At 35.0% G+C, this 13,902-nt stretch overlaps 1 protein-coding gene across 1 annotated transcript in view; it reads left to right on the top strand.

Annotated features, from left to right (window-relative positions):
* LOC134535693 (DNA damage-binding protein 1) overlaps window positions 1–13,902 on the top strand; it is a 110,120-nt gene that overhangs the window by 18,559 nt on the left and 77,659 nt on the right. Inside the window, exon 7 of the mRNA XM_063374891.1 lies at window positions 4,568–4,789. Within this exon, the coding sequence (XP_063230961.1) occupies window positions 4,568–4,789 (222 nt within the window). The remainder of the gene's footprint in view (window positions 1–4,567; window positions 4,790–13,902) is intronic.

Raw genomic sequence — 13,902 nt, 5'->3', positions numbered from 1 at the left:
AGCTCTTCCTCACACTATCTGGAACATTTGTGTATATACCAACCTTCTTTTTTTTACGCTTTGACGAAACACTAGTAGCCAAAAGTTGATCACGCTTTCAAAGTAGATGGTGACATTACGAGTTATTTTTCCATACTCACTCTTTGTATCAAAAGATTCGCATCAACTTCCAATATTATTTCAAGTTTTTCTTCAAATGATAACGCCTTCTGTTTAATGGGTTCTACACTACTTGTAGAAGCCATTATACACTATTTTTTCACATCACTAAACTTTTATTACGCTTGATTGCCTTAAAACCACTCCAAAAAATATTGTGAACTAAAACCCATTATTTGCAGGTTATCAATTATTGTTAATGGTACGTTAAAATCACAATTGCGATAAATGCGAAATTTCCGGGTTTTTGCGAAATATATGCGACAATTTAAAAAACTTGGAAGATCATTAAAATAAGTGCCGATTGGCCCTTCACAACAAATAACTACCTTTGAGAATATTCACTTCAGCACAAAATATTATGTTCAGAATAAGACTTAAATTAAATATACCATTAATGTTTTAACGGCAAATACATACGTTATTCAGGGTTCGGCAAACACAGTCGTATAATTTTGGTCGCGCATTCGCATTTACTGTCAAATGTATAGTAAAAAAAATCCCGTCCATGCCCGCTAACAGTGCGAACACAATATATCAATATTATTTTTTTGAAAACTATTTAGCTTGCAACATTATCTAATCAGCTGTAATCAATACGAAACATCTTTCGATTTTGCTATTTTTTGCTCCTGAGGGTTGTTTAATAACAAGAAATTACAAAACAATAAACACGTCACGTCACAAACTCGCCGCTCTCCACGAACAAAAGCTGTGATTCGACTAATCGACTTCCTACGTAGATGTAGTTCCAATATCGACAACAGATCGCAGCACATCTGAAGTGCTGCCGCGTTGATCTGGCGTTGGAAGTTTGAACTACATGCACGTGCGCGAACCTCAGCTTACCGTCGGCGCGCTCACACTGTCCGTTTCGAGGCGTTTATTATCGCATTATTTTTAATTTCGCTGCGCACACACTGTTTTGGCTGCGTTCTGATCAGATCACCATAGTTTTGTATGTACAAATGTTGTGACTTTTGTCCAGTCGGTGCATTGTGTTCATTTTGTTGCATTTTTTTTGTGCGTCGGTGGAAGTAGGTATAATTTTCTCTAGATATGGGGCGACTCAAAATAACTATTAAAGACCGTGCGAGAGACTACAAAGAAGAAAAATTTTATGTAAGTGAATCGGGAATTTTAATTTGTGGGATATGTAATATAAGGTTGGAATGGGAGAAGAAAGATAACTTGGATAAGCACTGTCAGTCAGGTGGGCATAAAAAAAAAGAAAAAAAAATGAAAGTGACCCTCAGTCCAGCAAGCGGCAAACCAGTTTGTTTGAAATAAATGAAAATGCTGAAAGGTTTTTCAGTAGCTACAATCTTGTGCTTACCGACAGGAGGAGGAAACTGACAGAAAATAACTTGGAGACTTTTGCTATATTAAAATTCAACCAGTAGGATTAATAATATTTACATTATGGGTGTAGTACTGTAATGAATGTGAGTGGACATATAGGTATGTGTAAACTGTTGACTGACAGTACACAGGAAAAATTTATATTTTAAAAACTATTTTTTTCAAGCTATAAATAGTATAACATGTTTATACATGGTTGCTACAGGACTAGAAAACCGGGAAAACCGGGAAATGTCAGGGAAATTAAAATGGTCAGGGAATTCCGGGAAATGTCAGGGAAAATTCTACGAATTCTGGAAATTTTAAAGTTGCTTATAATTCAAACAAAGCTTTGTTTTGATGCGCTCGTACCGCTACCGAACGACTCCGCTAAAAGGCTGCTGCTTAAGGCACACTGCAACTGCAACTTTTTTTTTTACTTGGTCTACGATTGTCCGTTGCAAAAGGCTGTTACAACCACCCACCATAACTTCTGGCCAATCCAGGCACTCGTTTGTTCACTAGCGAACCCGACCTTCATTTGTTCGTGTTTTGATCCTTTTTAATTTGCCCTTGAGACTTTGTGTTTTGTTCCGTTCCATGCAGTGATCTACAGAACGGACATGGCGTCGTTTATCTTTTGAAGGCTATTTTCACGTGGAATAAGATGAGTACAAAGCTTATTACGTGAATTTAAAGGCGTTGTTTCAGGTGAAGTTAGTTTTTGATGCGATCATAAGAAAATAAAGTGCATTTTGATAAAGAAGCAATACCAATTCTCATTTTGAAAACTACCAAGCTGATACGAAAACATGTGGATTTTGTGTGCGGTTATGTTTTTGCATTTTTTCTAACTATTTTTTTTAATTACTTTTTTTTTTTCAACCGTTATAATCCGTGAGTTCTGTTGCGTGACACTTACATTGTGTATAAAAAAATATGCATAACTGAACATGTTTTTCCCCAGAATCGTTAGTTAACATTGTAAGAATGTAAGAGTATTGCATGTTGTAATGCTGCTATTGTAATTCTCTAAGTAGGCCCGTTATATTGCTAGGTGTGAATTTGTAATAGTTAATGTATTTGTGTAGTAATATTTTTTTAAGAATTCATAAACAATAATTTTATAACCTAACCTGAAAATATTAATATGTACTATTTTTTTAGCTTAGAGATGTCGAATAAAACTACATTTAAGTAGAATTGGCTCAAGGAGTCACAATTTCAGCATATCAAACCCTCCGCTAAAAACATAAATTCTGCGTACTGCACTTTGTTCTACAAAAGTATTCAACTCATCAATATAAATTCTGCCGTCAAAATAAAACAATAAAAAATCCTTATTTTACCTCATGTTGAAATTTTTATATTACATTTAATCATATGCACGTTAATATTTATGGTATGTACTTCATAAGAAAGTCAGGGAATTTTTCTCTTAAATTTCTGGAAAACAGGGAAAAGTCAGGGAATTCTAAGATTCTATTTCTGTAGCAACCATGTTATATCTTAATTTTATAGATGCTGCAAAATGCAAATTTTCTCAATGTATATGTGTTATAAAATGCTATTTTCCTAATTTTATAAATGCTACAAAATGCTATTTTTCTAATTTTATAAATGCTACAAAATGCTACAGACCACAAAATAAATGCTATGAAAGGTGTTTGTAAATGCTCTTTTAACGTACCTCTAATTATTGTTTACTGAGCATGATACAAAGTGTGCCACTGCTTGCAAAAAAAAAAAGCAAACAGGTTCAAAGAATATTTTCTGTTGGTAATCTGGTTTGCTGTGTATTCGTCACGTGGTATAACTCAAATAGGGAAAATGGAACAGCCTCTAAGTCTGTACGAATGCAAGCAGATGATTGGTTGAAAAATTCACTTGTAATAGCGTGCGGCGTGTGGCACAGGTTTTGATGGTCGTGTACGTTTATCATTAGTCAGATTTTATGCCTCAAGGGGGAAAATGGTGTGCAGATGGAAAAGCCACTCAATCTATACAAATGCAAGCAGATGTTTGGTCGAAAAATACACTTGAACAGCGTGTGGTATGTGGCAAAGGTTTCGATGGTAATGTGCAATACAAATTATTTTGTTACTGTTTTGAAATACATAATTTTTTAAAAATTAACAAATAGATTAAAAAGTTTAAAGATAAAAAAAATTTTTCCACAAACGCTGAACGTTTTATGTGGGAAGCATCTATTAACAGAAACCTTATAAATGGAAAAAAATTAGCATAGGGATTTATGGAAGTTATCAAGGGAATAATTTTGTGAACTTAATTAGCGGGAAAACTTACTATGTGGGAAAGTCTGAAGCGAGTTTTACTGTAATCAATTTCAGGAACACAAGTACTTGCAGGCTGAGAATATATGCAGGTACTTCATGTTATAAGAATATATCAGTCACTAATATTAAAGTATGGGTACTAATTTTAATTTAAAAAGTGGGAAGTGAAGTCCTTGGAGGAATCAATACATTAATCGTAGTATTTTAATAGCCTATGTCTGGGCCAAAACGTATGTGGTATTTTAATGTCCCGCCCTACGCACTACAGTTGCATTGTTGGTGGCACCGCCTGGGAAAATCAGTTGCGAACATGGCGCTTCCATGCCAAGTCTGTCTTGTGCAGACTTCCAAAAATGTGTTTAAGTTACAGTCCCCTTTTAGCACTCCAAGCACAGACAGCCTGTGAGAAATTTCAAAGTACATAATAGTTTTGTCTGAAGGCATGTATTAGGTAATGTGAAATGTAGCAAACATCCTGCAGACCCAGTCATGCAGTATTATTGAACTTGTCTGTATTTACTGTTCTTGTCGTATAACATTTGTCTTGCATTGTCAGCCCACTGGGTTTTGTTTGTGCTGTGATATCATTCTGATATATTCATGGAATTATCTATGTTGTCCATGCATTCAACTTTCAACATCTGCTGATTTTGGTTTTGTTTTCAGTGTGTGTGTGTTTGAGTATTCATCTTTTGTTTGTCCACTCTTGAGGTTTTCTCTACGAGGCACGTTGTAAACTGGCAAAGGTGTGTGTCCATTTTAAATCGCAGGTGAGATCAGCATCCCGGAGTGCATCACGTACCTGGACAACGGCGTGTTGTTCATCGGCAGCCGCCTGGGGGACTCGCAGCTGATCAAGCTGAGCACCAAGCAGGACGAGGCAGGCTCGTACGTGATGGTGATGGAGACGTTCACCAACCTGGCGCCCATCGTGGACATGGTGGTGGTGGACCTGGAGCGGCAGGGTCAAGGCCAGCTGGTCACATGTTCAGGTCGGCGCCTCATGCTTCTCACTCTCTTTACTTTCAACCTCTGAACCACCCTTTTTGTCATCTTGGATTATTTTTAAATTTAAATCTAAATCAATATTCAAATCCAACATCAAATTATTTGCAAATATTAACTTTTTTAAAATTAAATCTAAACATTTCACACTTCACAGTAGTCCAAGAAAAATTGATGCAAAATATGGGAACATCAAAAAGAAAAATATATAAATATATGAATATTAGTTACAGATCCTTTTTTTTTTTTTTTTTTTTTAAATATTTGAAAAGCATACATGTTCTATTTTGTAAGAGACAAATTAAATTTTTTGAATAAATCTTCATGTCTTCATTTGTTAAACTCTTTTCATTTAAATTTTTTGTGAAGAGTCCCATTTGCTGTATCAAAAAAAATTTTTATTTCAAATTGAATATGAAATTATTCCAGTTGAATTCAAAAATTTTCTATTTAGAGCAGGTTCATACAGTAGAACCCCGATTTTGCGAACACGGATTTAACGAAAACAGCGATTTAACGTAAAGGTTTTCAGGAACCATCAAAAAAACACCAATTTATTAAAATAATAATATAGATTTCCAAAAAATGAAAGTAAATAGTAATGGAATCTTATTAAAAATTACACTTTGTGGTGTCAGTAATAGAATGGAGGTACTATATATTAATATGTGCCTTTGCATCATCAGTCCAAATACGAAAAAATTAAAAAAGTTGTTCAAATTGCTTAAAAACTGCGGGCGCTGTAACTGAATTGCGTAGGTGCGTGCCATTGCGCGCGCCTGGATAGATAGACTGTCCGCGACACATGACGTCATGAAGGGTTTCTTTGTCCGCATCCCCCTCCCCCTCTTCTATGCCTGGCTTGACTCACCACGTTATCTTCCAAACACACCCGCATAGTAACAGTGCTAGCCAATAATCACACGTTTCCAAATATTCCCTTTCCCATCCTCCAGGTTTTTTCAACTTGTGACCACGTCACACCAATACGCCATTATCATTATTCTCTAGAGGTGTAAAAGTAACGAAAAAAAGCGTCCCCGTATGTATTCGTTACTATAACAATTAGTACTCGTTACTATTGTATCACGTTACATTACTCGTTACTTCTGATACCGCATAACATGCTATGTTATGTTGCAGCAACGAATCGAGTCGTATTGCGTACGCGTACAGTATGACGTCGCGTAAATAATAATAAATAGAATATAAACAATTAACAATATTTGATAATTAACAGTTTTTGTTAACCAAGAAACAATTAAATCTCATTAGAGCGGCTTTTTTTATACTATCTCTTTTAAGATAAGAACAAAAAAAAACGTGAAAATACGCGATAATAAAAACATATTTCTAATTTGTAAACAATACTTTCTTACGTTGTTTCTGTTCCAATCTCAAACTTTGTCTACACACACAATACCTTTAATAAACAGTTTTGACGACGAATTTCCAAATTATACTTTACTTAATAAACAAACATTGTTCTTTGTAACGCAAATTCATCGAATATGCGCGCACATGCGTAAAACATACGAAAAATGCGAGTAACGAGATGCAGCTGTGTGTAACGTTTCGTTACTCGTTACTAGATGGTGCACCTGTTACTCGGTACCGAATACATACGGTTTGCTACAGCTTTATTATTCTCAGTAAGAGCTTTGTGCGCGGTGTTTAGTTTTTGGAATACGTTTTTTATAAGTGCTGCACAGCTGAGCGAAAAAAGAGAGTCAGCCGGCGGCTACGCCGCGCCGTAACAGCAGCTGACCGAGTACAATGACCTTTCTCCGCGTACGGCGCGCTATTGACGGAAATTTTCCATCAATTTGCGGCCAATTTTTTTATTTTTTATTGTGACGCAATGTGTATGTAGCTCGTATTTGTTATAAACGCTGCAGGTTGCGACTGTATTTTAATACACTTTAACGTATTTCTTACACTTTACATATTTTTAAACTTTTATTTTATGCCTCATTTTTCACGGTTTCTGAAAATCTGTATGTACGACCGAGGTGTACGTACGAACCGGGGGCCGTACGAGCGAGATTAAAAGACGTTGAAGATGTAAAGTTGACGAAGTCTGAGATAGCACGGCAGCACAAGATATCAGCGTCGACCCTGTCTACGATATGGAAACGGTAGGGACGCGATTATGAGTGCGGGGGTTATTGAAAATCGGAAAATCGGATTTAACGAAACATCGATTTAGAGTAAACATTTTCGGTAACCATAGCACTTCGTTAAATCGGGGTTCTACTGTACCTTATAAATTTAACAACTATTTATCGTCTATTGTACTCCAACACTTTCTTGAGCAAAACTCAGAAGTTTTAAGATCAACTGGAACACACTACAAGCACCATGCAAGGTGACCTGTGGTGTGTCATGTGGTGAAGTCAGTCAATTTCTAGGTATAATGCTACAAGAGAGTACATGCATACGTATCAAAACACGAGTATGTTGTGTTATGGTTTTGAAATGTTGTGAATATGTCTTGTATTAATGACCACAGTTTGGAAATCACTTTGCCAACATCAATATTTTATTTATTTCATAACAAAAGTTACTTGATAATTGAAATCTTTTTAATACAGAACAAAAGTTTACAAAGTATTATCACTATCTTTGTTCCACGAAATATAGTATGCACACATATCCATGTTTTTCCGGTGTCCATTATTAGTCTGTTTGTGCCTGATGACTGGTAAGTTGCAACTGTTTTGTCTTAGGAAGCCTACTACGTTTGTGCCGTCGTCGTGTTTTCCAGAATATCTGTTTAATTTCAACAGTGGATTTGCTTGTGTTATGCTATGTTGTCCAGATTATATGTTTCGTATAATCTTTGGGTTTGACTTTTAGTCACTCTGTTATTCAAGGTGGTTGTTTGTTTTTTCTGTTCCTGTTACAGCTGTCTCATTGTCATCAGCCTACTGTTTTCGTCTGTGCCGTGATATTTTTTTCGGACTTATTTCTTCCACAGAATGCTCTGTGCTGTTTATGCATTCATACATTTGGCATCTGCTGATTTTGGCTTGTGTTTATATGTGTTTATGTATTCATTATCTTGTCCATTCTTGTGATTCCTCTAACACACTGTGAAAACTAGTTCTGGGTTCTTCCATAATAATTTTTTAAATCAGTCTTTCCCATTGCAAGAATCATTCAAAGAACAAAATAAAGTATGTTCACATTGCTATAGTTAGCTTCAAATTTAGACTTGTTAACAAGAATCATATGATTTTAAATCATAAGCAAAACATGAAACTAGAAGGGTTTGGTCCGGTCGGGTCTGGTAGATTCTGTTGTCACCTGAACTATCTCCTGTATGGTTTGTTAGGTCCGACTAGCTCTGAACGGGTTCCTGGCCATGTGGCGGGAGACAGTGGCGACGAAATGAAGAGTTTATGAGTTAACTTTGTTGTGATTTAATTACACCTTCCCCTTAGTACAAGGCGCTGTCTCAATCCTAGCCCTTTCCGTCTGCGAGTGCATGGGCACGGCTCTAACACATTAGTGGTCGTTTTCTGGTTGATTCCGAACACATAGATATTTGCAATCTGGCCTGCACAACACGAGTCACACTGTACATTTCCTGACCAATCGGTGATCCAGTACACGACGATAGTATTCCTGGTGCTGGACGCCCGGTTTACATGAGCACGAACTAAAAGGTGTTTACAGACTAGCCTACACAACACAAATCAAAATCACACAGTACAATTACTGACCACACGGATTACGCATAGAGATACACTAAGACACTGAATATTTACAGTTTCGCTCCCTCGTACCGATCACGCGGACGCGGTGAACTCTTTCACTACTCCGTTACACGGCAGACTTGATATCACAGAAATTCGGGGCAGATTCCAACGACAATGCGAACGAGTTCGAATGGACCGAAAGTTAATGACGGATCCTCAATGATTGAGGGATGATGGCCTCGTGTTGCGCGGCGCGTCCAACCCCGAGAGCCTCGTTGCGAGAACTACCCTCTTCCCGCCGGAACTTCGCGCGCGAACCGTGCGGAGCGCGGCAGACGGTCTGGGCTCGAACTGCGGCCTTGTCGCGCGGTGAACAAGAATTAAACAAAATGACTAGGGGTAGTCAAATTTCGTTAATGACGAAATCGCGAAATTTTAAAAAAATCACTTGCACATGATGTGTAATACAAATAACCTTACTTGGTAGTGATAAGACGTTAATATACTGCATTTCGTTTTAACGAAATTTGCTGTGATGCGCGAAATCCGTAGTTTTTCACGAAATATGACGAAATCGCGATATTCGCGCGAAATTAACCTTTTTTATCGCGAAAAATCACGTTGAATCATTCTGGAACTTGCACAAAACGTTTATTATTCCAAGAGGTTATATGTGAGACGCCATCTTTGCTTTTGTTTTTCTCTAGCACCCATAGAGTAGAGAGTGGCAATAAACATTATCATTTAGCTACTGGTGGACAAATCAGAGATGGCGTTGGTAGTTACGAGTGTCGAAATGTTCTATGATTTTGTTTTCACAAGTGCGTGTCTGTCGAGTTTAAGTTCTTTATTTCCGAGTGGATGCAATATGTCTCTCTTCCTCATCTATGATCGTTTTCCGTTGAGTTTTTGTGTCATTTTGGTCATATTACCGTAGTCACCAAGGTCATTAGATACCAGGTCATCTCATCCCGCTATTTTACTGTTATTGGTCAATCGCGTCTGACGTACATGCTAGACCATATTGCCGCGGGAATTCAAATTAATCACGTGTCTAAATGGCACTTTCTTAAATTTTCCGATTCACATAGACTGATGTAATTTATGTACAGGTTAAATGTATCACCTGTTTCCGCTAGTAATATATTTAATCTTTGTTATGTTGTCAGTTATTTAATCGTAAATTAGGCTCAAATGTGTATTTTAAAATCTAAACTGGTGTTGTTGGTAAACATTGTGATGCGTGCTGTTCTTGCAATATTCACAACATTGTGTTATTTAATGCTAGTTTGTTTATGCTTGTTACCATTGATAAGTAATTATATTCAATATTACATTTAGCTTCCTTGCTAGATGTTTAAGTTTCAACATGTTATGTTCATTTGCAGTAGTAAACAAACTTTGTAAGTGTATTAAATATCATACAATATAACAAGTTTTATGGTAATGACTATCCTCCAAAAAATATTCTAAGAATATTTAATGGCCCTTTAACTACCAAATTTTATATTTGTGTGCAGTAATATGATTTTGTCTAATCCATTGCATTCTAACCTGTGGATCTTCCACATGTGATCCCTCTGCCCTTTACCTATCTCTGAGCTTTCCAAAATCCCCTCCCTTTAATTACCTTAACCTATTTCACCATTCTTTCTTTCTCCTCCTTTACAGTGTGTCCCACATAAGCTCCATCATCATCACTGATGGTCTATGCATCTTCCTTCTTCCGTCATCGTTTCTCCTCCGATATTTGTCACTTATCTCACTACATTGCATTGTACCTTTATAACTCTTAAATGTCCATCGCTAGGTACGAGTCCCAAATTCCTGTGGCGTATTCCATATCTGGTTATCACCAGCATGGAAGATGCCTTTTCATTGACTTTTATTTCTCTCCTTTAGTGTCATAGCAGTTAACCCCAGACCCCTACTCCCTTCTTCACCGTCCGCTATTTTTTTTTTTTTTTAATCTACTCATCATGCTTTCCCAGACATCTTTCATTATGAACAGCAAGGGCCCCATGGCACTCCCCTGTGGTACGTACTCCATGTCACCACTCCCTCTTCCTACAATTAATTTAATATTAAGTGAGCTAGTAATTTTGCATAGAAAATTTTATTACAGACCTGTCATTTATAATTATTAATTTAAGTAAAAAAAATTAAACTGCACTCTAAAGCTGTCTGGCCTACTATTAACCATGTCCCTTTCCATCAGCTGTAATTCTTAAGAATGGTAACTCCTGAGTAACATGGTAAATGATCACTATGTGAAAGGTTTGCAAGGTTAACTAGGATCTGTAATTCTGAAAATGGTAGCTCTAAGTGAAAGATTTATTAGTGTACAATAATAACACAATTATTTTTTTAAAGTAATTAATTCTTTAAAAGATATGTATTTCCCTGCTGAAATTCTTTCATTTTAATCCTTACTCAACTTATTTACCAAAAACTAATAGTCTCCAAAATTACCACATATACTATTAAATTTTGATATAAAATCTCAAATTAAAATTGCAAAACAAACTCCCAGATCATTTACCATGATAAAAATATTTTGGTATTTTGGCATTCTTGGCAGGTACATGTTTCCAAGCTGGTATTCCTAAATATGCTCCTTTCCCACTACGGCCACTACTTACGCACCATAGTGCAGGCAGTAAGGCATACTCAGTTTCTGATTTACCTGAACACTTCTTCTGGAAGAAAACATGCCTAAAACACTGAAACACTTTATTCCTACCTTGTGATACTTTCCAACAAGTGGTCCGCAAATATGTGGCTTAAAACACAAATATCACAGACCATTGTTCAAAGTCTTTATTACATGATACATCGCTGGGTAATTTTATTTCATCTCTTAACATTGGAACGTAAAATTGTACTAAGCCGTTAATGAGAAACAGTATCACATAAACATCATTTGCAGTTTAGACAAACATAATTTTTTTTTGAACGAGAGTAACTAGAATAAAAAAATATATATTTTTTAATTTGTCAGAAAATTAAACTACTGGTAGAAGATGGAGCATGAGAATAGTTTTTTTTATTTTGTGATCAGATGTTTACAGTAGTAATCATATTTTGAACTGTTAGTTACAAAAAATTTCACCACAAAATGCCAAACTTCTGCTGTAAGAGGTAGAAAAAGAGGCAGGTTTTTTAAATGTGTACACAGTGACATTCCTCTAGTTTCAAAGGTTAAAAGTGCAAAACTTTATTTGTGTAGAATAAAATTGTACATTTGTATATAAAAAAAAACAGCATGCAAACAAACATATACACTTAATTTGTATCAATATAAATGTTTATTTACATGTTCGTAATTAATCTCCTTGATTGTGTTTGTAAGATTAATTTTTTGTTACAAGTAAAAAATATATAAATGTTGTAAGACCACCTAGTGAAAAATGACCAAGCTAATAGTAATTACAACAATTATGTGAACAAATAACCATCAATAATATAATCCACTATAACTCTAGTGTGTTAAAATGTAGTAAAAATTTATGTACCTACTTAAAATAATTCTTAAGTGACAGGATTTAAACCTGGAAACTTGTAATCCATAACTACGTACAAACCACTGAGCCAAATAAACATAATAATTTACTGTGAAAAATATTTCATTGTAGGTAAGTGTTTGTATCCTAGGAGTGTAACATCTTTTAAAACTTGCAATATTTATTTTTGTGACTATTAAATTTATTACTAAATGTACTCGTGATTATATTGATGATTTGCATTTCGAAGTCACCATTAATTTAACAGATTTTCATTATTTTTCATGCACATAACACATTTCTCCATATCTTAAATTGTTTTCATTTTATTAGATGCAGTCTGTATACTCTCATCATAATTTTTTACTGCTAGAAACAGTAAAAAGGTAATTTTTCTCAAATAATTCATCAGAAATATTTCAACACTCCAAATCTGATCCCAGAACATAATTCATTACATCAAAATTCAGTATTTAACAAAATATATTGGTAATCCATAATAATCTACATTTACTTATGCCTATTATAAATTGTGGTGAGTAAGAAGCTATAAAAGAAATACAATTAGTCACTATGTTCTGTCATACAAACTACATCAATTGACATGATTTTTCTTTCTAAATATTTCATCAACATAAATAGGCACTTCAAGTATGTTTTATAATGAACACATATTTGAAAGATAAATAAAAAGCTGACAAAAATACACAAAACTTTATTTTTTACTACAGGCATTATCTCATTACTATTTTGCTTTAATTGTTTTTTTCAATGCAAATGTGTAGGAATTGTTTTCCCAACTTGTAGCTGATCATTTATTACATTAATTTACATAAAAAGTAATTTAATATTTTTTCTGTGATTTTACATATTTGCGAAGTTTCAAATGGTTTAGCGTTAAGTCTCCTTAATGAAATATGTACATAAATAAATTTTGTTACCAAGATATTTATGTAAATGATATAACATTATTTACATGTTGGTTAATACCACCTCTATTAAATGTTAAATTTATTTATTATACTGTTGCCATTAGTTTTTTTTTATAAAAGTCATTTCGCACAAAATCCTGGATAAAAAGAATTAGTGTGGCAGCTAGCCATGAAAATTAATACCATATTTTCTTTATCTCTGAAATTTATATGGCATATGTATGTATGTGTGTGTATGTATATATATACACACACACATACATTACTAGGTATATAATTGTACGAATAAAATATAAACTGCAAGGCTTTCAATATCATCACACTTTAATGTGATTGTTAAATGGACAAAGTCACAAGACCCACTTGGCTGACCCAGCCACAGGCTGGAAACAGTGGATGATGATGCTTAGTATAAATTTTGGTGTGTGGTAGACAAATACAGGTTATAAATTGAGGTAAAACTAAGCATGACTCCCTAAATACTTCATTTGGAGCTAACAAGACATATTTTACATCACTAGATTATTACTTGTTACCATGGGCACCCATACCTGGGGCAAAGAACCCCCCCCCCCCCCCCCCTTTTGATAGAGAAAGACAAAAATGTAGTTACGTATAAGTCATCCAACACTGAAATATTTTCACGTAGAAGATTTTAAATATATGTACCTACTTACAAATCACCATTTGTCTTCCAAAATATTTAAAACACCATATACCTCCAGATCTCACTTTCCCCCCCCCTCCCCCCTCAAAATATCACATGGGTGCACTTGCTTGTTACATAAGTATACAAACACATTTGTAACTTTTCCATGCATCTGAATTACTTAGTTTGATATGCTACATATTTTCTATTCATGTTGAAAACAACTGTGGTTAGGTTCAGGTTTTTTTTTGCTAAACTGCATTAAATCACTGTGGCCCAATTATGACCACAAAACATATTAAAAATTATAAA

The sequence above is a fragment of the Bacillus rossius genome, chromosome 1 (assembly GCF_032445375.1).
Source record: "Bacillus rossius redtenbacheri isolate Brsri chromosome 1, Brsri_v3, whole genome shotgun sequence".
In the NCBI taxonomy this organism is placed as follows: Eukaryota; Metazoa; Arthropoda; class Insecta; order Phasmatodea; family Bacillidae; genus Bacillus; species Bacillus rossius.
The sequence above is the reverse complement of the archived record's forward strand: the minus strand, read 5'-3'. Positions and strand labels throughout refer to the sequence as shown.